This window comes from Brachycentrus maculatus, unplaced genomic scaffold (genome assembly GCF_059751285.1).
Source record: "Brachycentrus maculatus isolate JH-2025_06_01 unplaced genomic scaffold, ASM5975128v1 h1tg000204l, whole genome shotgun sequence".
Lineage (NCBI taxonomy): Eukaryota > Metazoa > Arthropoda > Insecta > Trichoptera > Brachycentridae > Brachycentrus > Brachycentrus maculatus.
Genome location: NW_028280955.1, coordinates 213399 through 238303, shown reverse-complemented (window position 1 = coordinate 238303; position 24905 = coordinate 213399). Strand labels below are relative to the sequence as shown.

The window sequence follows — 24905 nt, the reverse complement described above, 5'->3', positions numbered from 1 at the left end:
TTCGAAATTGGATCATATATACAGAACTTCCAAGAATTTGAGTAGTGTGGTTGTCAATCACAGGTTGAATTGAATATCAAACACATTTGATTTTTGAATTATTTATGTTTAAATCGTAGTTTTTCTGGCATAGTAATTCCAAAAGTCCTGGTAACCAAAGAATTAATGTAGATCAGCTTCGGAAAAACTGCAAATTCTATATTGAGATAAGGAAGAAGTTGTGACTTATAACTGACTTATTAATGACTTATAACCAGGAAATTTTTTCCATGTAACACGGTGGAACGGTTCCGGCACCTTTTTTCACAAATAATTTTTTTTTTAATTTTCAAAATCAATAAGACGAAACAATGTTTGCGGTTAAGTAATTACAATCTATATTTATATAATTCGTCAAATGATAGGAAAAGTTACTTAAAATGATATTTAAATATAATTTGTTTTAGTAAAAGGAATGACATGAAGTGAGTTCCGGGACCTTTTTTGTTAAAAAAAATCCCTGCTTATAACCAAACAAAATAGTGAAGTGACACAATGAGAACGCAGCAAAATGGAGCAATTCCAGGTTGTATTTATTGTCCAAACTAACCTTGGGCGTTGTTATATCCCCTGGAGTCCCTTCTGAGCGGTATGTGGTCCTGCATCCTGGGGTCCCTTCTGACGGGCGGCAGGCTGACCAGCCCCCTGCTGGCCATGGGCTCCAGCATGGTGGTGGAGAGGCTGCGGTGGTACATCTGCGGGGAGTTCTTCCTGCCGGAGGGCGAGGTGTCCGCCCTCCTGCTGTCCACCATCTCCGCCCCGAGCATAATCTCCTCCCTGGAAAATTACCAAATAAATTTTACTTATAGTCCATTATTTGATTCAACATCGGTTAAGCAAGATTTTTCAATATCCAATTCAAACCCCGCCCACTCCTTTCAGCCTACGAGTATATAAACCCGTCGTATTGTGACTTATATCCCTAGTGCACGCTAAACCTCGGCTCTTAATGTTTGTTCTGTAACCCCTAGTCCATGTTGGTCTTTGGGTCGACCAAAATCACATGTGTTAGGCATTTTGAGTAGTTTTAAGTGTGTGAATAGTGATGGGTAGTATTTTTTGCATGTTGTGGTAGTGATTGTCCTGATGAAGAGACGGGTACGTCTCGAAACCGGTAGACATAAAAATCTCGGTGAGTGGTTTTATACTAATATTGCAAATATTTTTTGTAAAAAAATATAAAACTAAAAATGACTAACCACAAAGTAAATTCTTTAAATATTAATAATATTGAGAATATAAATTCAACTAAATTATTAAATTAAATTTATTAAATAATTAATATATGTATTACAAACCAACATTTAAGGCGTATACATTAAAAACATAAATTGAAAAGTAAGCAAAAAGACTTTTGTTTAAGATGTAGAAGAATCCCGCTTCGGAATACTCCTTCAGATACATGGAACAGATCAATATCCAGTGTGATATTGTTCAACATAGCGGCAGCTCTTCCTACAGGCGTAACCATCAGCAGGTTGGTCCTGCATATAGGAAACGTGACACAATCTATGCCGACGCTGTCTTATGGTGGGGACTGACAGGAGCCATTTTGTCGTAACGTAACATGTTACGATGCGAGCATTCGTATCAGCGTTCCAAGTGCTACACCCTTAGTCGGATGCTCTGATGTTACGTTACAATGAAATGCTCTGGTCAGTCCCAACCTTTAGACAACTTATCGGGAACATACAGACCAATGCTCCGGATAATTTCAGGATTTTTTTTTTAAAGCTGTCCCATCGCATGCCCAGATCTGATACAGAAGCATCTAGGCTTCCTGACAGATCTGCTCTTGCTAAGCAATTTTTTTTTTAACTAAGTTGCGAAATTTATTGAAAATGTGAAACAATATAAAATTGTATCCCGATTTTACTGTGAATTTACATTTAAAAGCTTTCAATATACCTGTCACTGCCAATCTAAATAAATACAAGATTGTAAGTCCATCACCAGATTTTCTAGAAGTACCCCAGTGTAGGCAGTGAAAGGGATTAGTGTTTAGTTCAAATTAGTCAGCTAGATCCGATTCCGACTCGATGTTGCCCGGTACACAGCGCCCACAACCCCGACCAGCACAGCAGACAGACACGGAACATTCAACAATTTCAGGATTATAGATAAACCGCGCAACAATCGATAAAAATGCATAGTCAAATACACCACCTGGTGAGCTCGTCCCTCCTCCTGCCCGGGTCGGCCATGGCCGGGAAGTACCCCGACACGGGCCGCTTGGCCATCTCCTCCACGTTCCACTGGTCCGAGTCTTTTCTCCTGGAATGTTTCTGTTCCGGCGTGTATATCATCTTGTTGATCTGCTCGCTGTGCCTTTGCATCTGGCTGGCCTTGCTTCTGTTCTGTTCCGCGTACAAGTCGGATGGAATGTTATAAAGAGATCTCTGGACTTCCTTAGGAGTCATCTGAAATAACAACAAAAAACACGCTTCAATAAAGACAAGCAAAAAGTTACGACAAAAAGTCATTGAACTATTCAAATGCTGAAAATTTATATTCAATTATTTATTTATTTACGGACATAATTTACAATTTTAAAAATTAATCACTACTCCTGTTTAAATAGGATTACCTTTCCAAGACAAAACCAAATTATTTATACATTTAAACATTCACATGCATACAAACATACATATATCGGTAAAAATAATACGTAAACTGATTTAATTATGTTAATAATAAATTTTTTAAAACAAACAAATTAATAAGACCAATTTCTTCCCCTTCCTAAGATCCAATCTGCATCAGCTACAGTAAGAATTAGGAACGGGTGTACAACTTTGACCAATATTAACTTAATTTATACTCATGCACCAAACTACAATCTTAAACATTGCTCACTCCTTTCAAGAACGTCATAAATCAAAAAACTTGATATTTCAGGAGAACGTTTTTAAAGTTTAAAAATATAATACAATGTATTATGTGTTCTGAATTGATTTCTGGAGTCCATCATGAGAGAAGCGTTCATTTTCTTTTCCGTTATCGCGGTTTCTACTGTCTATTCCTGGGTCAGTGTCCTACTCTATGGTCGCTTTGTCCGTTTCCGCTGATTTGGTATCCGGTCATCCATGGATTTGGGTTGTTCATAAAGCGTCATTTTCCCATCGTGTAACGACGTTCGTTGATTTTGTCCGATCAATTCGAAAAAATCGTATTCATTCCTGGGCAGTATATCGTAGATAGTGTTATAAACTTTGAAAACATATTTAGTTCTTTTAATTTACGTCATTAAAACGTCAAGTTCTTGTGTATAACGGATAATTATCGTGTTTATTTTGATTGCGAGACGCCGCCGCCATTTTGAGTGCGCGGTAATTGTTTACAAACACCGTGAGAAGTGTGTGAATCTTATTATTATTAAGTGTCTCGTCTTCTATAAAAACAAAACTAAAGAAGTGCTCGTATTATAAACTTTCGCTTCAATCCAAACGGCATTGTCGCGCATTTACCGAAAAAACTTTTCATTTCGAATATTTTATAAACAAAACGACGCCATCTTGAAACACGTGTTTGTTGTTTACAAACATCGTGCGAGTCAAGATTTTCAAGGGCGACGGATAGTTAATTAAATTTTTATAGAACTTTATGCTTTGTGCCTAATTTCATATAAATTTTCACATCTGTCCGAAAACACCGATCTTTATAGAAAATGAGTGATACAGAAAATGTTTCGCCATTATCGCCGGTAGCTGGGCCTTCTCAGCGCAGTGAATCTCGAAAAAGATCCCGCGATCCATCCGTTTTATCGTCAGATTCAGAGTCTCCTGAACCGCGTCAGCAAAAGCGCCTTAAAGTGTTAATGGACCCACGGATAGACTATCTAGTTCAGCAGATAGGACTTTTGACTGACGCCGTGTTCCAAAGTCAAACCGGGGCTAAGGTCGCGGCGCCAGGCGACACTTCTCCCGTAGACTCGGGATCGCAAGAAGACGACGACGGTTTTCTACAGCAGCCTCCTGGACTAGAGGAACACGAGGATCCTCAGGATATCCAAGAAGAGCTGCAGCTGGATTTCCAGGAACCCAGCACAGTAGTCAAGGAACCTATCCATCCAACAGCAAATCCCATCAGGATTCGAGCCTTAGAAAAGCTGCAACACTTTGGTAGTGAAAACTGGGCAGGCGTGCGATATGCTGATGTCCAGAAGAAATTTCTGGCAGAGCCATCGTTTGTTGAATTGAAAGTCAACGACGAGCTCAGACGCTGCGATGTCAGCTCCCCTGCCCAGGCTTCGCTGGAAAGGTCTTTCGCCGCTCTATCTCATGCCCTCCTCATACAAAAAGAGGAGTTTCAATCAGGGCTCCAAGAACTGGTCAATTGGGCCGCTGATAAGAACACAATTCTTAATAAAAGAAACGTATTCGATAAAGTAAAAGTTTTGTTTGCTCCTGACTCCGCATACCAGAAGGTTTCCGAAGATATTCTTCAGATGGTATGTGGCAGGCGCACAGAGGCGGTACAATTCCGCAGAAAATCCATCCTCGGGGAAGTCAGAGACGAGCATGTCAGAGAGGGACTTTGCAAAATCCCTCCTTGCTCAGAATATCTCTTTGAAAAGGGGAATCTGACGGCCTTCCTCTCTAGGGTAGGTACCTCTGACAAGCTTACGATAAAACCTGCAACAACCCATCCTTTATCAAGACCCCAGGTTCCTACCAGAAAAAAGCCAGATAACCAGTTTTTTCGTGAACAGCGAAGGCCTCTCGCTAACAAAAATAACGGTCCTCCCAGAGGAGAAGCTGGCCCCAGCAAATTTTCCACCAAGAAAAAAGGGGGAGGCAAGTCTACTTCTGGTAGTTCAAAAGGAAAGTTTAGAGGAAGGCACACTCGAAATTGACGCCAGAAGGAATCCATTTCGCGGGGGATGCTTAAAGTTATTCCAGGCAGCATGGGCGACACTGGGAGCACCAGCATTTATGCTAAAAATGATAAGGGGGACACGAATACCATTTGTGTCAAAACCTCCTTTGATAATGCCACACAAGAATACTTTAAATCACTTCAGCACACCCCCTTCTGCCGAGATGGACTCCCAAATAAAGGAACTCACCGAGAGCGGTGTTCTGGAAGCCGCGGATCTCACTCCCAGCTTCTTATCAAAAATGTTCCTAACACCAAAATCGGACGGCTCCTCACGGGTAATCTTCAACTTGAAGTCCCTAAACCTGTTTTTAAACCCTGCTCCATTCAAACTCATAAGCCACTGCAAGGTTCCGGAATTTTTGCAACCAAACGATTGGTTGACAAAGATAGACCTCTCACAAGCATACTACCATCTCCCGATCGCATCAAAGCATCGGAGATTCTTGCGCTTGGTCTACCGAGGAAACTTGCTTCAGATGACAAGTCTGCCCTTTGGCCTTTCATCTGCTCCCAGAATGTTCGCGACCCTTACAAATTGGGTAGCCGAGTTACTGCGTCAGAAAGGTATACGGACAATCGTGTATCTCGACGACTTCCTCCTTGCGAGCCAATCCAAGGAAGATCTAGGCCGACAAACGCGGCTAGCAGTAAACACTCTACAATATCTGGGATGGAATGTAAATTTCCAAAAGTCAGTGCTCTCCCCAACACAAAAGTGCGAATACCTGGGGGTCGTATGGGACATGCGCAACAATCGCAAGTCCCTGTCAGAACGGAAGTGTGCGGCATTCCACCAATCACTTCGAGCGATACTGTCTTCTCGCCGATGGTCACGAAAGCAAGCGGAAAGTCTCCTGGGAAGGTTAAACTTTGCCAACTTCGTGGTGAGAAGAGGACGGCTGCACTGCCGACAATTGCAGATAGCGAGCAAACCGCTGAAGCAACTTCCACCCAGAAGATTAGTTTCAATGACCGAGGAGTGCTTGCAGGAGGTGGAATGGTGGTTAGAGAACTTGAACTTGTCAAGCACCATTCACAAGGAAATGTTCAGTCATTTCCTGACAACAGATGCCTCAGACCTGGCTTGGGGAGCAACTTTAGACGATTTAACCTTATCAGGTCAGTGGACCGTCCAACAGAAAAAGTGGCATTCAAACCGAAAAGAGTTGTTCGCAGTGCTTGCAACCCTTCAACACTCAGCTCACAACCTCTCCGGTTCAGAAGTCTTAGTGCAATCGGACAACAAATCAGTGGTTGCGTATATCTCCAAGGAAGGGGGCACCAGATCCTTAACACTTTTAAATCTGACCCAAGACCTCCTGATCCTTGCAGACAAGTGGGATATCTCGTTGACAGCTCAGTTTCTTCCCGGAAAATACAACGGAGACGCGGATCACCTATCTCGGGGAAAAACACCTCCGGAGTGGCACCTTTTACCGGCAGCAACCCAACCGATTTTCAATCTCTTCGGGCAACCCGATATAGACCTATTTGCTTCCGTAACGGCACACGTGACTTCGACATACGTGTCAAGAGATTGCACGGACTCGTGCGCAATCTTTCAAAACGCTTTCAGTCAATGTTGGGACTTCAATCTGGCCTGGATATTTCCTCCGCCAAATTTAATACCAAGAATCCTAGCACACCTGAACAAGGCGACCGGAACATACCTTCTCGCAGTCCCAAGGTGGCCGAGGGCGTTCTGGCGACCAGACCTAATACGCCGATCATTAGCGCCACCACTCAAAATAGCAAACCCGGAATCGGTACTAATCGACACATCCACCGGCAAACCTCCGCCCAAAAATCCAAGAACTGGAAATAGAAGTTTGGAAAATTGGGGGTGGGACGGCGTTTTGAGTAGATGGAATCCTGAGGAAAAGAATTTGCTTCTATCAGGGTGGCGAGCTTCGACGCTAAATACCTACAAGCCAGCTTGGGATAGATGGTGCCGCTGGGCATCAAATAACAATTTCCATCCTAACAAACCGTCTGCAAACCAGGTGGCCAGATACCTGGCGCAGTTGTTTATCGAAGAGAAATTGTCATACAATACTATACTAGTACATAAGTCAGCGATAGCAACATTCTGTAACCCAACAGCTGAGGAAAGTCTCAGCTCTAATTTTTTGGTAAAACATACCCTTAAAGCAATAGCCATGGCAAAGCCTACTCTCCCAAAATCTCCAATCTGGAATCCACAGATTGTTAAAGATTGGCTCTGTAAAAATAGCCCTAAACTAAACTCCTTATACGAGATATCGTGTAGAGTGGCAACACTATTGCTGCTCTCGTCAGGACGAAGAGTACACGACCTGACGTTACTAAACATCTCGGATGGAAACCTGCAGGATGAAGGCACTTCTATTATATTACATCCGTCTTTTGGATCAAAGACTGACACCCGGTTACACCAGCAATCCAGCTGGAAACTTTTAGAATCACCGGAGCTTAATATAAACCCAGTCTTTTGGACAAGAAAACTAGTAGAATTGTCCAAGGATCGAAGGTCGGAAGTGGATAACCTTAATAACCTATTTATAAGTACGAGGGGCCCCGTAAAAGCGGCTACAAGAACCATAATAGGAGGATGGGTAAAGAGCACGCTGAAAATGGCAGGAGTGGAAGCTACCCCCGGCAGTACACGCTCAGCGGTCGCATCCCTCAATTGGTTAGAAAACTACCCAATTGATAATATCTTAGAGAGAGGAAATTGGAAAAGTGAAAATACCTTCAGGAAATATTACCAAAGAGAGTTGCTTAATCACACCGTCTCAAAAGACTCCTCTCTAGCAAGCCTGTTTCAACCAGTTAACATCAAATAAAGGCATCACCCGGTCACCAGGAGATAACAGACAGATCTCTCATGATGGACTCCAGAAATCAATTCAGAACACATAATATCGGAGTTTTACCTACCATTAAAACTCTTATTATGTTTCTATTGATTTCTGGAGTCCAGGTAAGACCTACCTGGTGCATCATGAGCTTTATGAACAACCCAAATCCATGGATGACCGGATACCAAATCAGCGGAAACGGACAAAGCGACCATAGAGTAGGACACTGACCCAGGAATAGACAGTAGAAACCGCGATAACGGAAAAGAAAATGAACGCTTCTCTCATGATGGACTCCAGAAATCAATAGAAACATAATAAGAGTTTTAATGGTAGGTAAAACTCCGATATTAAAAATAAATATCAAGCCACTTATTGAACTTTTTACTGTGCAACAGATCTTTTTAGGTAAAACCTGAAGGTTTTATCCCCATTTGAAAAATATTTAGTATATTTTTTTAAAAAAATTAAACAATACATTTTCTTCGAAATGCAAAAACAACACTTTCTGCCCTGTAGCGGGTAAATATTAAGTTAAAAATATGCCGCTTTTACTGGGATATAGTACATTTTCTGGGCATTCCGAAAACATGAACAACTGAAAATTGACAATTTTTGATTTATGACGTTCTTGAAAGGAGTGAGCGACATGTCAGTCTCATTCAAGACAATTTTTCACAGTTCTGAAGATAATTTTCATATTTTTGTAATTAATATACATTTAAATAAAAATTTAGACATGGAGTTATGCCAAGAACAAATTAGCATTTACAATTCTTTTATCTATCTAGCCTTAATTCATAATCTCAATTTTGATTTAACGGACTTTTGCTGAAAATCAACTCACATTATCAGATTTGGCTAATCGGTCATCGTTTTTCATATCAAACTGTAGCCAAATCAATTCGTTGGCAAGATCTTCCGGCGTTATCTCATTGGCCACCACCGGGAACCTAGAAAGACAAAATGTTTTATTAAAGATCAAAAACTTGTTACTTTACTGAACTGATTTATTTTACAAAGGTAAAAAAGGTGGACATGGTTGGGACATGTCCTTAGAATGACACCTGAGTGCATCAACCCCTCATGTCTCTTCTTCCAACCCCGAGGATTCCGGCGCCTCGGAAGGCCGCTGACGACCATTCACCGACTATGCTCAGCGGAACTTCGAGACGCTGGACTGACCTGGGATGAAGCCAAGGAGATGGCGCGTGACAGAGTGACTTGGAGACGTCTCATGTTGGCCATATGCCCCACCTAGGGAGCGAACATGGAAAGAAGAAGAAGAAAAAATAACCTTGAGGATAGGTCGTGTTCGTGTCTCGGGGCAGGACATTTCATAAAGTCTACGTGAGTGCTGCTTCCCAAGGGCCAATCCGCAGCACTGAGATCGTCAACCGGTTTTCTTGTAGGGCTCGATGTGTGGATGGAATACGGACTGAAAACATTCAATAATTCATCAAAAAATATATTTAAGTAAAATCAAAGAAAGTCAAATTTTTAAGATTATCCGCCTAAGTATTGTAATGGTTACCGCCTAAATGTACTGTACGGAGGTCCCAGGTTAAATTCCCAAGGGTGGGGGATAAAATAAATATTAGTTTGCATATTTATCTACCCTTTCCAGTCCAATGTAGAATCTCATTCGACATAAATTTTTTCCTCGAATGTCATATGATATTTTTTTCATCATCAGTATTATTAAGATAAAATGCAAGCTCACATGTATGTATGTGTCTGTGGAGCAGAGACAAATGAATTTTTGCCCATTGGAATGTGTAACTGTCTATATCGATTTTTTATACTTCTTAGGGGACCGGAAAGGGTTAATATTACACTTTACCTGAAGCGTCTTCATGTAAACAATGATCAAGATAACACTGCATGCAAACGAATCATTCCTATATGCACCATCGGGTGCGGATAGGGTTAGGAGAAAAATATGTAGAAAATTTTCATAAAAAATTATCTACTCATTTTCCATATTGCTCACTCCTTTCAACGTCATATATCAAAAATCGTCAATTTTCAGTTGTGCATGTTTTCCGAATGCCCAGAAAATATACTATATCCCAGCAAAAGCTGCATATTTTTAACTTAATGTTTACCCGCTACAGAGCAGAAAGTGTTGTTTTTGTATTTTGAAGAAAAGGTATTGTTTAATTATTTTTTTAAATATACAAAATATTTTTCAAATGGAGAAAAAACCTTCAGGTTTTACCTTAAAAGATCTGTTGCACAGTAAAAAGTTCGATAAGTGGTTTCATATTTATTTTTAATACATTGTATTATATTTTAAAACTATAAAAACGATCCAAAAAATCGAGTTTTTTGATATATGACGTTGTTAAAAGGAGTGAGCGATATGTGTACTCACTAATGCACAGAAATGTATCAAACGTAATTAATATTTTTTGTCAAAAAAAAAAAAAAAAGCAGATAATGAAACCGAATAGTTAAATCAATTCAAAAATAGAATATGAATTTATAAAATAAAATAAATAAATAAAAACCTTTAGGGCAAATTTTTACTTCTTTTTTATCTTTTTTTATTTCAAAAGTCTCCATTCTTTTAAGTAAAAAAAAATATTATTAATAATGCAAGCACCACTGAATGCTGTAAAACTTAAGGCAAGGTACATAAAAATTATGCGCGTTGATGGGAGATAAGTACGTTAGTTTTGGGAACATATTTTCTCGAGTCCAACTCACAATAATACACATTCACTCTCTAGTCTACAAATTCACACCTACAACTCTGATCAGGCAGTAAATTACATACGGTAGGAGCGGCTAACGTCATTATAAAGCGATAAATAAATAAAAAACAAACCTATTATCCGGCTGTCTTGCGTTTAATTCACTAGTATTTTGGGTTTTCGACACTTTCCTCTTACAATAAGTTTGTGCTGTATAACTACTGAGCATTTGCGGCATGTCGTCAAATTGTTCGCTGAAAATAAAATGGATTTAATATCGCAGCACAGACGAGATACAAAAAATTCTGGCAAATCAATGAGAAAGATGTTAGCGTACCTATGTCGGGGACTAGGTAAGGAAATTATTGCCCTAAGGGCTCTACTTATTTCTGGATCGCTCTTCTGCATGTCTTTAGGAAGAATATTTCTGAAAAAATAAAAATAAAACAATCATCTAAGTTTAAAAAAAGAAGTAACGAAATGAAGGACTGAACAAAAAATATTATTAAAACAAATAGATTGATAATTCTGTAATAATGGCAAAAATTAATACTGTAACATATCGCTCAGTCCTTTCATCAACGTCACATATAAAAAAATCGTCAATTTTCAGCTGTGCATGTTTTCAGAATGCCCAGAAAATGTACTATATCCCAGCAAAAGCGGCATATTTTTAACTTACCGCTACAGGGCAGAAAGTGTTGTTTTTGCATTTTGAAGAAAGGGTATTGTTTAATTATTTTTTTAAATATACTAAATATTTTTCAAATGGAGAAAAAACATTCAGGTCTTACCTAAAAAGATCTGTTGCACAGTAAAAAGTTCAATAAGTGGCTTGATATTTATTTTTAATACGTTTTATTATATTTTTAAACATTAAAAACAATCTCCTGAAAAATCAAGCTTTTTTTATATGACGTTGAAAGGAGAGCGATATAGAAAGCATATCATTTATGAATTTGGCATTAATTTTGTGGAATAACATAATGATTTACATAAAATAAAATAAAAAAACACTTTTATAAGACCACTGTTTGAATTTGTTAACCAGTTCCCAGTCTAGCCCCATATCATTTATGAATTTGGCATTAATTTTGTGGAATAACATAATGATTTACATAAAATAAAATAAAAAAACACTTTTATAAGACCACTGTTTGAATTTGTTAACCAGTTCCCAGTCTAGCCCCATATCATTTATGAATTTGGCATTAATTTTGTGGAATAACATAATGATTTACATAAAATAAAATAAAAAAACACTTTTATAAGACCACTGTTTGAATTTGTTAACCAGTTCCCAGTCTAGCCCGAACGTGACTCGCGCAAAGGGTATGTATTGGATTGACTAGTCCGAGCACCGCTCGGGAAAATCATATTCCAACTTGGCAGTATTGATTTGCCCAAGCCAAATATATTGATGCATTTGTTTTGATTGACTGACCCGAGGGGAGTATTATAGCGACCTGTGGATGACAATTTTCCGCAGTGATGAATTTTCTTGCCAAAATTCAACTGTTAAGTGGTTAATGTAAACATGACTAGTTTCGAGAACTACAGATGTTTTTAACAACAGATGAAGATGCAAACTTAACGAAACAAATATACAATTGATTAATCTGCTGATAAGAACATCTGTAGTTCTTGAAACTTGCCATGTTTACATTAATAATCTCAAAAAAGGTGGCCTTATGCGAGCGTTTTATTTTTACATAATATGTAAATTTTTGAATTTGTGAATTTTTGGTAATCTACAGTATTTAATCACCCACGGCTCAGATACAGTTTACTTTGCGATAGCTCACTCGAGAGGTTTATTTATATTTTAAACTTACCTCCTATTAGCGTTAGACTCCTCCTCTGTTGGTAATGGTAATAAATCTCCAGAAGCAGGGGGCCAATACTAGAAAAAGAGAATATTTAAAAAAAATGTTTTTACCTTATATACATCCAAAAACCAATGATGCAAAACATGCTGTTTTAACACATTGTTTGCGGGAAACGCTTAAAAGTGTCCTTAACATACTGTTGGTGGAGAGCAGGAGACGGCTATAAGCGTTATATTTGCTAACTTTTGCTACAGCACGAGACACCAAGAATATTATACAAATCGGAATTGAGTAAGCGGTTACTTGTGATTAGTATAGACCTTAATTAGTATCCTAATTAGGGTCGGGGTTGATGAAACAACAATTTGTTCATATTTTTCAAAATTATGGTACTCACAACTTCTCTTTTCATGTTTCTGATCATGTTCCTTATCAGATAGCCTCGTGCCATGGCCTGTACGCCGATGATGCCGGAACGTAGTTTCTGGAGCCACCTCCGTACGCGGCTACCTCTCCAGTAGGATTGCACCTTCAGAGCAGCCAGCTGCCGTATCGCAAGCCACTCCCTGGAGAAATATTAAAAAAGCGTTAACTAAACAGAAACGTTTAACTCTTAATAAGTTCTTAATTTTGGCGAGAAAATTTTTTGGTGTAGGAAATCATCACCAACAAGTCGAAAAAAGCCTGCCCGAACACCGCTCGGGTTAGTCAATAAAAACAAATTCATAAATCGGCTCAGACAAATCAATACGAGAAGTCGGAATACAATCATCATTACAGTGCAAACTCATTGCCCGAGCCACGCTTTTGGGCGCTAAGCAATTCCAAAAAGTGTGTAGCATATTTTTATATTCACATAATTCACAAATAATTGGTTTGTGTGCAATTAAAATTGAGAAATTAAATTCCATATTTCATTTTGTTTTTATTTTTTCAGTTTTACACATTTCTTTTGAGATTTTGTTGAAGAATATAAAAACGCGGATTTGTTATATTATACAAACCTGCAATACTGCTGTAACACTAGGGTGGCCTTCTTCAAGGCCAAGAATCGTCTCCTTTCCAGGATGGCACGGCACCATCTTTGTATTGTGATGATGGAGGCCATAATCTGCTGATGCAATCTGTAGTCCAGCTTCGTTTGCTCGGATTCCCTCATGAATATCTTGGTACATCCTGTAAATTTTACTTAGTATTGAATTTATTGTAATTTTTGCAGTCAACATAGTACGCAGATTGCTTTATGTAGATGTCGGGGTCGCAAGGTTTTACGCACGGCATGACTTGTCTAGAAATCATGCAAGTAATTCCAAAATTACAGTGGACTCATATTTTAAAAAAAAACAAATGTAGTGAAAATTGTTCTAAAATTATTTTTATAATAATTCATTTTTCAAGTCATACAGACTTCGATAGCATGATAATGCTTATAAACAGTTCACAGTTATTTTACCTCTAGTTTTTTAGCAGGAAAACATAGAAATGGTCACTCACCCAGCTGGTAGTTGTCTCTATTCAAGTTGAGAGTGGCCAGGAAGTGTCTGACGTCGGCCTGCGAACTCAGCAAACCCTTGGGTAGCAATATTCTATAGAGTTGTATGAACTCCTCGTAATTCAGTCTAACATTGTACCCGGCCTGGCGGATCCTGACCGTTTCCAGCATCCCGGTGTAGCGCAACTGTCTCTGCACCGTGTCATCGTCAAATGCATTCGCAATTTTGTCCTTGTTGGATTTTATGCATCTAAAATAGAAATTAAGATTGAAAAATGGTGTGAACTATCCACATCTCTTCTTCATTTTTACATGTTGTATTAGGTCCCCCTGATGTTGACTATCATTTGTGAGAAAGTATCCCTATTTTGGGCAGCCTAAAACAGCTCCTAGATGCTCCATACTCCTGTCTACTCGTGTATATTATGGAACGAGGAGATCCGCTTTCTTCCGGCATCTCTTCGACCCTCGAATGATCAATTGCATCCAGTTACATCCATATCAACAAACTATAAATATTAAAAGTCATTTTACCTTAGAATCAATAAAATACTATTTTTGAATTCAGAATGCCTTTCTAAGAAATGTAAAACTTATATAAAAAGTAATAAAACATAGTAATGCGCATCTTCTGGTTTCTATCTGCACACATCGGTCACTCCTTTCAAGAACGTCACAAATCAAAAATTGTCATTTTTCAGTTGTGCATGTTTTCAGAATGCCCAGAAAATGTACTGTATCCCAGCAAAAGAGGCACATTTTTACCTTAATATTTACATACTACAGGGCAAAAAATGTTGTGTTTGCATTTTGAAGAAAAGGTATTGTTGATTTTTTTTTTAGTATCCTAAATATTTTTCAAATAGAGAAAAAACCTTCAGGTTTTACCTAATAAGATCTGTTGCACAGTAAAAAGATCAATAAGTGGCTTGATATTTATTTTAAATACATTGTGTTATATTTTTAAACTTTAAAAACGTTTTTCCGAAAAATCAAGTTTTTTGATTTATGACGTTCTTGAAAGGAGTGAGCGACATGTGATGCGATCTGCATTGGAATGACAAGGCTTTAATTTGATAGATGTGTAAGGTGATCTGTCCTCCATTCATTTCGGAACTCCAGAGTGGGGAAACTAGCCACAAGGAAACATCTGTGGTATCCGGTCAGTTCACCGAGAAACTAGAGACGACCTTCCCATGCGTCATCGCCCTTCAGAGCTCATAATTTTACATGAATTGGTTGAAATTTACCTGATGAAGAACGGATTGGCCTGGTTGAGCGTGTCCATGAGCGAGTGCAGCGAGTGCTGGAACTGGGCGGCGACAGTGAGGGGCTGCTTGCGCGCCTTGGCCCCGCCGGCGCCCCCCGACCCGGAGGTGCCCCCAGCCCCACCGCCGCCCGTCCTGCCGGCCAGGGTCTTCACGCTCTGCAGATTCTTCAACCCCTTCTTGCCACGGTCGCGCGGACGGAACGATTTGTTTTTCCTGGATGAGTGGAAGAGCACATTATAGCCAAAAGCAGTAATAGTGAAAGAAATGTATGTTAACTGCCCTACACATAGGAGCGTACGTGATACGCGCATTTTTTCTGCACCTTTCCGCGCTAACTAAACAAGACAAAATATCCATGTGGATATTTTGTCATATATGAATACAACAAACATTGTTTTCATAATACTGATGTGTTTTTTTAATGTGATTTTTGCCTGTTTCTCGGAAAATAACCCGAGAGGGTTGTTAAACTAAAAACTATGTATTTTTTTATTATCTTTCATCAACAAACATACTATTCAGTTTTTAACATCTGCAAGAAGGTAGTCATCCGTGGTATGTGTATATGTTATATATCAATTTATCAACACATTTAAGCCAGAGAAATTATTTCAAAATGTCATGTGGCAGGGTCAATTAACAAACAAACAAAAAATTAAAACAATAGAATTTTTAAACTAAACAAAACTTGAAAACCTATGTAATAATATAAATTAAAATATATGTTTCTAACGGTATTTCCAACTGTTAATAAAAATAAACTAAAAAAGTATCGACAAAGGTTGGGATTTTTTATATGCACTGAATTCTTAAAATATTGAAACATTTGGAATGACAAAAAAATCACGAAATATTTCTGCATACTTGAAGCAATGGAATATTATTGGTGGATTGAAATTCCAGTTTTTTGTGCCCCACTTACGATTGATATATATCCCTCAGAAAAAAATGTATATATTCTAGGAAGCTAGCAAATTAAAAATATTTGTTAAAAATCTAATCTTTATAAACAGTAAACGCAAGCAAAATCGAATAACGTAGTACATACCAGGTTTAGTACAAAGTTCACTAACCACTTGGATTCCGCAATCCCCATTGCTAATACATATGTCAATACTAACTTTTCCTACTAGCTAGCCTAAGTAAACACTACACAAGCTCTGCTTTTGAGATTGTTGTGTTTTATATCCAGTACAATAATTTTTTGTTACTGTTATTGCAAAATATTTAAGTAATAATAATAACAAGTTTTAGGAAGAAGATTAAATTAGGAATAAATTTAATATTTAAACATGGCAACACCAATATTTTGAAAAGTACTTAACAAATTTAGTAGTCCTGGAAAAAAATACATCATAGATTATTGTAAATGGACTCACACCAAAAAGTCATTTCACTAAATTCTATTAGTTAGAACCTTGTTAACCTAAGGGAAATTAATAATTTTTATTTTGATTCACAATCATTTGCCTTGCATTTTTTGTTTCTTACATAAGTTTTTTTTATGTTATAATTTGTGAAAATATTAATGTCAATTAAAAATGACATTAAACGAGAAAGATCTAATAAAATGTTAACTATTTTTTTTAAGTTAAACACTGCTACATTAAATAAGGAAATTAGAAACATAACTTATAAATAAATAATCATTGAACATTACATTTACTTTACAGAATAAAATTTCAATTACAAACATGCATACCTAAACCTAGTACAGACACAATTACTAAAGAAATAAAATTCAATCCATTTCATACATATTCTAAATTATAAAATAAGTCATGTAAAAAAATTAAGACATAATTTTATTGAGATAATAACACATATTGTTGACTGAAAAAGAGTAATTCACAAATATAAATATATTTATTTGAGAGATTTAGAAAATGTTAGATATGATTTCAAATTGACTATTTTTTTACTGTGTAGTCTAGTATTTTTTTCTGCAAAATCATAATTTTTTTTATAAATTTATGTAGCAGTTATGCATTCTAAGCCAGCAATATGGTGGGCATCCCCTCAAAATTTAATCATATAGGAAGAGGTTTCTTGATATTTTTGTTCTTATCCAGTAACCAGGGTAGGGTGAGATATTATAATTCCAACCCCAGATGTTTAGTTACAATCATATCATGTGGCCATAACTCAATCTTATAAAAGATGCTTTCATTATATCGGGACCTTTAGAAGGCTTGTATATCGGCATTTACAATCCCATCCATAGATCGAGTTTTTATCCTACTTAATCACCACATAATATGATTGTGATTAAACCTCTTAGATATTAAATCAGTCAGTGTAGGCAATAGTAAAATCAACATTCTTCGAGTGAAAAAACAAAACGGCAAAGTACTACATTAATCATGCCATTCTGTCCATCCACCGTTTGGATATTTTTAGAAGGGAATAAAGCGCAGGAAAAACTTTTCAATGACATCAAATACGTACTAGTAGGAAAATACAGACATAAGTAGAAGAATACAGAAACACATCAAAACGACATATAAAGCACCACCACCAAAAAATGTGAGGAAAAAAGCTAGAAAACTGACAAGGATCACTTTCGCCATCACCGCCTGCGTTCAATCAAGCCCTGCTGCGTGATAACCGCCACCCCGAAGTGTTGAATTTGAAATGAAACATACATCACAATCTGATTGGCTCGCTGCATTACGTCTTGCTCTTCGGTCAAAGGGGCATTGTCTGATCTGTTTTCCTGGGGTCCGGGTTTCTGGAACGGCCGCTGCCCCCTGCCGATTGCCGAAGACCAGGTTTTCCTCGAGCTTTTATCGTTGTCCGGAGAGAGGGGAATTTTGTTCTCCTTGTACGGCGTGGAACTCCTGTACGGGGAATACTGGTGGTCGACCTTCAACGGCTGTTTCCGGGCGCTAATTTTTGGATGGTAAAATAAAATATTGCGTAAGCCGAAGAGTTTAATCAATTATTTCTAGTGTTGGCACAGCTGTGAATCCGTCAAAATGAAATCGAAAGCGAATTAATTGTTACTCGATAAGGAAATAAATAATACAACTTCTACAACAAACAATCTAAAATAGAACTTGAATAAAAAAAGCTAATATAATTAATACAGTGTGGGTAAAATTAGAAAGAACGAGCACAATTTCCTGTAGGAGGAAAAGTATCCGAGTAGCAAACATTAAGAATGAGACTTAATCTGCATTTAGGCATATGAAATTTGATAAAATTAAACCTCGCATATTGATATGAAATGTTAGCCCGAAATGCTAACATTTTGACAAAAGAATAATAAAAAATGCCATAATTATTGGACTAGTCGTGATAATATAATCAAAGTTCGCAAATGCCATCGGAACAGTTTGAAGATTGTAAACTTGACTTATACAATTCGTACTTGACTAGTACAAATTGTTCATAATTTGACATGAAAATCAAATATTTTATGGCAATTGTATAATTCGAAATTTGAATTGCTTTACATAATTCGACCCCTTGATTTTCAAATCAATGAACTTTTGTCGCATATATGAACAAATGACAGATAAAATGAAAATTTGAACAAATTCTAAATGCAGTAATATTCTTAATGTCGGCCTTCGGCAAAGTAACTAGCGGTACACACACATTAAACTAGTTAGAGGCATCACTGGGATGTGTGGTAATTGGAGACTTACGCGATACGATTGATGGCAAGGTTGATTGCTGATACCGTGACCAGATGACTACAGGAATGCCATCATAATGGGGAAGGAGATTTCATTGTAAAAAGTTGAAATACAAGATTTGCGGTGAAAATACATTACAACTGTTGATATTTCATGAGGCTCATCTGGTGATTTTCGTTTAACCTTTACTGCAGTAAATCAATTACTTTTTTGACATTATTAGCCGGTGGGCAAGTCAAAAGTTTAAAAAATATATATATTATTATTGTATCAGAAGCTTATTCAAAGGTTGAAAATCACCAAGATAATGTGTATATAGCATATTCAAATATTGTGCGTCTGCTGGTATTTAAGTAAAAAATTTGGAGTAAAATGCTTCCAGTATGAGCACTTTGCTTGTATAATAAATTTGTAAGTGATTTTTTTTATATCTTTGCATTATAACACAATAAGTTGGGTGTCGTATAAAGCAGTGTACCTGAAACTCAATTGAGTTCAAGTAAGGGGGCTTATTAATTTGTGTATGATAAATTATGTGAGGTACATCAATAAAACTATAAAAGTAATAAAATACAAGGGTAATTCATATCTTACAAGAAAAATATTGTGAAGATTTTTACATGTGTAGTATATATATTTTTTAAACTATCAATATGTTTTCCTGTTTTCCAGTAAAAATCTAGCTTGGTTGGAAATTTGAGGATATAATGGAAAGATTTTTTGAAAATTATTACTTCATTTGGGATATTTACCTAATAAGAAGATCGTTTGGAGCATGAAGAGAAGTCCTGGAAACTCTGTTTGATCCGTCGGCTCGGTTTGTCCTGTGTTTTCTTCCTGCTTCGTGAAATGCAAAGTACCCTCTGAAAAAAGTATAAATAATCATTCAAGTGAAGAAATTCTTTAGAATTACATTATATTGGCAGTATCAAGGGTTTTCCTAAAGAAAATTGACCAGATAATGAAGTCTGTATAAAATAAGAGATTAACCAATTTCCAACCCCTCATTATCCTACACTCATGTTTAAAATCATTATTTTTCTAGTAAATTACTATTGCTCCGAGTACTTCTAATCTGATTGAACAAAATTGCCAACGAAAATAAGTAAAAATTTTGAGAACTGTTTAATTTTAGAACTTCTTACACTTTTGGTCGTCCAGGAAAATTTACATTGACAAACAGGTATTCCCAAAGATATGTTTGATTAAGTCCAAAATCTAAAGAAAGTAACTAGTGATAAAATAATACAATTAGTTAACATGTTTATTAATAACAGAGATATTATAAATTAACTTGAATTTTGATATTTTAATTTAATTTTAATATTTAGCCTACAAAAACAAAGAATTACGTTCAAAACATCGCCATTTATCAGGTAAGGAGGTTTTTTTGGTAATTCAAGATTTGAATACATATTTTTTTTAAAAAACTAAAAAAAAAATATTGTCGAGCTAGAATTATGTAAGTCAATTTTGTTACCTGAAAAATGCTCTAACAATCGCCCATCGAAATACAGCCACAGGATCTGCTCCAACCAGCTCTCTTACAAAAGCCAAAGAGGAATTTTTAAGGACACCGACTATGTCCTGTCTCATTAAATCTAGATTCTTCTCTCGCATATCGGTCACCTATAACGAAAACAAATAAGGGAAATTAGGATTAGCTAGTAATTGTGTTGTTAAGTGGGAAAATCAAAATTTATGAAAATGATTTGTAATTCTATTTATATTAACAGCCAGATTTATATTATAGCCGATTTTATGAAAACCTAACAAGAAAAGGAAAACGTTATCTTTGGAATGTCAACTTTTATTTTTTTATAGTAGAATAAAAATTAGTGAATTGGCAAAAAAAAAATTGAGCTACCGATATCTACAGTGATAAATTAATAAAAGTATTTAAACAATTAAGCGGTGAGACTATCACTATGCTGTAAAATAAGATAGCATTTAGTATTGAGATGTTAATGATTGAAATTTACACAAAATAGTAACCTGATATTTAACAGTCCCTGCATAATGCTTCACAATAAAAGCCGGTTCTCTTCGCTGCGGTTTTTCGTAAAATGAATTTTCTTTATGAACCGTGTTGAATTTTTGTAGTAAAGTTTCATTAGTTGCTCCAGGAAAACTGAAAAAAACAAAATTGTGAGTTTTTTTATTTCAATTTTTCTTTTTTTTTCAAGTAACAATTTATTTCAAGTAACAATTTAATTATAAAACCAATGCTACTACAGTAAGGGATCTATGTCTCTTACAAATGTGGAATATTAAATAAATGTGAATAAAGTACCGTAGAACGGGGCTACTTGAACTTTGATGTGTTACTTGGCCCGGTACAAAAAAAATTAGATTGTGGTATCGATCGAAGTATAGTAACAATAAGTGTCACCTGTCAGGGAAACAATGAACCATGTCGATACATCCTTATTGTAGACCAAATACAGGTTTAAAAAAATTTTTTGTACTGGGCTCAAGTAACAAATCAAAGTCCAAGTAGCCCCATTCTACGGTACATAAAAATATACAGAAACCTCAAAATTTAATGTTATCATTGGTTTTAGTAAATGAAATTATTGTTTTATATATCAGAATAAAATGATTAGCTAATATCAAATTTGCCATTCTAACAATGATATATTCTTCCACCCCCCATGAACACCCAATGATGCATAGGCCACTGCATAAAATTGATCATTAATCTTGTGAAGGGAAGGTGAATAATCTGGGGCAATCTTAAATATTTGAGTGATAAACTTTCTCATATTAATTTTGAATGCTCTGGGAATAGAATCCAGTACATAGAGGATGGTGGTCAAATGTTCTAACAAGTATACACTGGAGGTGGAAAAAATCATATATTACATTTAGTAATAAATACCGCACTGAAAATCATTGACAAAAATAAATAAATTGTTTCCTCACTTGCACTGGTCATCCAGCACGCACAGCAGGCCACTGGGTTTACCCTCGATGAGTTGCAAGCACCCCGTGTTGTCCAGAAAGCCGATGTCCGTCCACCTGATGCCCTCCCGCCTGTACTCCTCCTGTTCGTACTTGAACACATGCTGGTTGAAATAGTACTGCAGGTGTTCATTGGCGTAGTTGATACACAACTGCTCGAAGCTGTTAAATGGCCCAAAGTCTTCGAACCCAAAAATGTCTAAAACGCCTGAAAATAAAAATTATAACATTAATTTTTGCCCTTGGCACTCCAGTGCCGACTACAGGTGGCATGCATGGTTTATTGTATAACTTTTAATACATTTTTTTTTTTCAATATAATTAAACCAAAATCATATCACTACAATATATAGTAATAAGTTACGGAATTTTATCGAGTTAGCGGTTTGCACGTAACAAAGTATTTTTGTTCACAAATCTGGGTTTCTCCACTTAGGAGTTAATTTTATTCTCGATATTTTTAATGTTTAAAGCATGATCAACATTTTATGTAGTTAAAAGTGTGTGAATAATGCTATGGTACTAATGTTTGCATGCTGTGTAATGATTGTCCTGACGAAAAGATGGGTAAATGCAAAAATCTCGGTGAGTGGTTTTATAATAATATTACTAACATATTGTACAAAAAATTTTGTCCGCCTCTGTAGTGTAATGGTCAGCACGCTCGGCTACCGTTCTGGAGGTCCCGGGTTCGATTCCCAAGGGGGGTAAAATAAATATAAGTGATTTTTTCACTGTCATATTTATTCAATATTACCCTGGACTGGTACCTGAAGCGGAGGGCTGATCACCTTTCCTTCATGTGTAAACCATCAAGATAACACTGCGTTTATATGACGCAGTGCCCTATGCACCATTGGGGTGCGGATAAGGGTTTTATTATTATTATTGTACAAAAATAAAAAAGTTATTTTTACATTTTTATGTCAAAATATAAAAATATCTCTCAAGTGGAGAAATCCAGATTTGTGAACGAACCATTATTTGAACACACTCAAGATGTTGTTTTATTAGATTTTTTAAATAGAGAAAACAGGATAGTGATATTTACCTATACTATGTCCCTGATGCTCTCGCAGAGTGTCTTTCTTAGAAAGGAGAGCGTGGTTTACTTGCATCACAATCCAGTCAAACAGGGCTCCATATAGACATTTGGCCATCGCATCCCGGGCCGCAATCGCTTCAGGTAGTCTAAAAATCAAAACAAAATTAATTAATAGCAGATTTATTGTGAAAATCATCATCTATAACAGTGGTTCCCAAAGTGTGCGCTGCGGCGCCCTAGTGCGCCGTACACAGTCGAGAGGGGCGCCGTGAATCGATCCTTTTATCATTATCCGAAACCACAAATATTCTCGGGTACCTATATAGCAACAATTTCTATTTTGAGAGCTAGCATCTTTCTACCTAACTTTTATTATTGTAGGTACCTATTTCTTTCGACTATAATATTCATTTATACATATGTATATAGTCACATTATCTATTCCAAATAGCTTACTAAAGTAGGGCACCGTGACAAAATACTGAACTTGGAAGTGCGCCGTGGGCTGAAAAAGATTGGGAACCCCTGATCTATAAACACATTCACAGATGTAAAAAGTCATTTAACCCTTTGACTGGTGAGTTTTAATGTAGACTTTGTTTTTTATTTTATTTCTTAAACTCATATTACATTTAGTATAAAAACTAATATTTACACGTAATTCTTATAAGACCTTACTCACAAACACAGAATCATTTGTATGTAAAAAAAAATTGTACATTTTTTTTGGAAATGGATCTTCCTCGAAAGTTATCTAGAGGAAGACCAAGGAATTCATGAGTGAAACAGAAAGATAACATGATTCGAAGGCATGGCCTAGGTGATGTTATCCAGGACAGAAGGACATATAACCTGAGGACGAGGAGAGCTGATCCCAACAAGGACAATAAGCTGGGATGTAGCCAGGAAAAAAAAAAAATATTTTTTTTGGAAAAATTTACATTGCATCCCTTATGCAATATTTTGGGTTGAAAAAAATTACAAGGGAGTAAACTAAGGCAGAGTGTTATGTGTAGTAATAAGAACAGAAAGGGAAAATCACAAACAAGGCTCATTTACACTTGCTGTAAAAGGGGAGTGTATGGTGTATGTGTAAGGAAACATTTGTGAATGTTTTTTTTGATAAAAAAAATGGATATTGATATTTTGATAATGTTAATGTGCAATTGTGTAATATAACATGTCTTCTATAAACATCAGAAAGAAAAAACAATGTTCGGTTAATATTTAAAAGATGTCTTCATTATTTTGTATTTGTGCCATCTTTATGGCTATGTATCTTTATAGTGTTTAGTGCAAATATTCAGCATTTTTCCCATAGTACGGGCAAAAAATTTCAGCACTTAAATGGTTAAATCAACTAACTAACTAACTAACCATCACGCCGCTTCCCCGCAGGGGTAGGCAGAGAGAATAGAGCGCCACACCACTCTGTCCTTGCAAACATTCTTTGCCTCTTCCACGCATCTCCTCATACATACCCGCCGATTGTTACGACTCCTAACCTGACCACTTTCAAGTATTTGGCATACCTGATCGTGCCATGTCTTTCTCGGTCTTCCTCTGCTTCTTTTCCCGCTAACATTCGCCTCATAAATTTGTTTTACCATTCTTTCCTCACTCATTCGTTCTACATGTCCAAACCATCTCAACACACCTTTCTTAATTTTATCGATAATGCTTATCTCAGCTTTGCATTCCTTCCTTAATTCACTATTCGCACATCTATCATACATCGTTTTGTTACACATTCTTCTGAGAGATCGCATTTCGACTGCATTCAGTCTATGGTTAAATTACTAATTTAATTTACTGCTTTTGTTATTTGTAAGCTAAACAAGGCTGATTTTTATTGTGTATGCAATAAAATAATTTGACTTCATTACCTGTAGTTGATAACGAGTGTTTCTCCAGAAGCTCTCGCTCTCTTGGCAGTAAGTGCAGCTAATAAGGTTTCCTGTTTGACTCTCAACAGTTCCGAAATCAGCCCAACCACTAAAATATTTTTAACCCCCACAGCCTCATCGTGGTATGATTTTCTAGGTTGAAACTCCACATTTCCTGAAAAATAAAATGCAAATCAATACATTTTTCAACTTTTTATATTTTCTAGAAAAAAAAACCCTTTCTTATAAATGTGGATATTACTTAACCTCTATATGCTTCGTTATTTATGTACTTTCACATTTATTATTATTATT

The 24905-nt window shown here is 36.6% G+C and overlaps 1 protein-coding gene across 1 annotated transcript in view; it reads right to left on the bottom strand.

Annotated features, from left to right (window-relative positions):
* The window catches only part of LOC148307170 (unconventional myosin-IXb-like), a 52153-nt gene that overhangs the window by 10704 nt on the left and 16544 nt on the right, over positions 1–24905 (bottom strand). Inside the window, exons 7-24 of the mRNA XM_088263831.1 lie at positions 24591–24765; positions 22711–22850; positions 21621–21867; positions 20691–20826; positions 20176–20324; positions 19448–19558; positions 17697–17939; positions 15031–15264; positions 13783–14030; positions 13293–13464; positions 12686–12854; positions 12295–12362; positions 10797–10886; positions 10594–10713; positions 9058–9198; positions 8608–8713; positions 2206–2459; positions 590–816 (exon numbers count right to left, since the gene is read on the bottom strand). Coding sequence (XP_088119957.1) covers positions 590–816; positions 2206–2459; positions 8608–8713; positions 9058–9198; positions 10594–10713; positions 10797–10886; positions 12295–12362; positions 12686–12854; positions 13293–13464; positions 13783–14030; positions 15031–15264; positions 17697–17939; positions 19448–19558; positions 20176–20324; positions 20691–20826; positions 21621–21867; positions 22711–22850; positions 24591–24765 — 3030 coding nt within the window. The remainder of the gene's footprint in view (positions 1–589; positions 817–2205; positions 2460–8607; positions 8714–9057; positions 9199–10593; positions 10714–10796; positions 10887–12294; positions 12363–12685; positions 12855–13292; positions 13465–13782; positions 14031–15030; positions 15265–17696; positions 17940–19447; positions 19559–20175; positions 20325–20690; positions 20827–21620; positions 21868–22710; positions 22851–24590; positions 24766–24905) is intronic.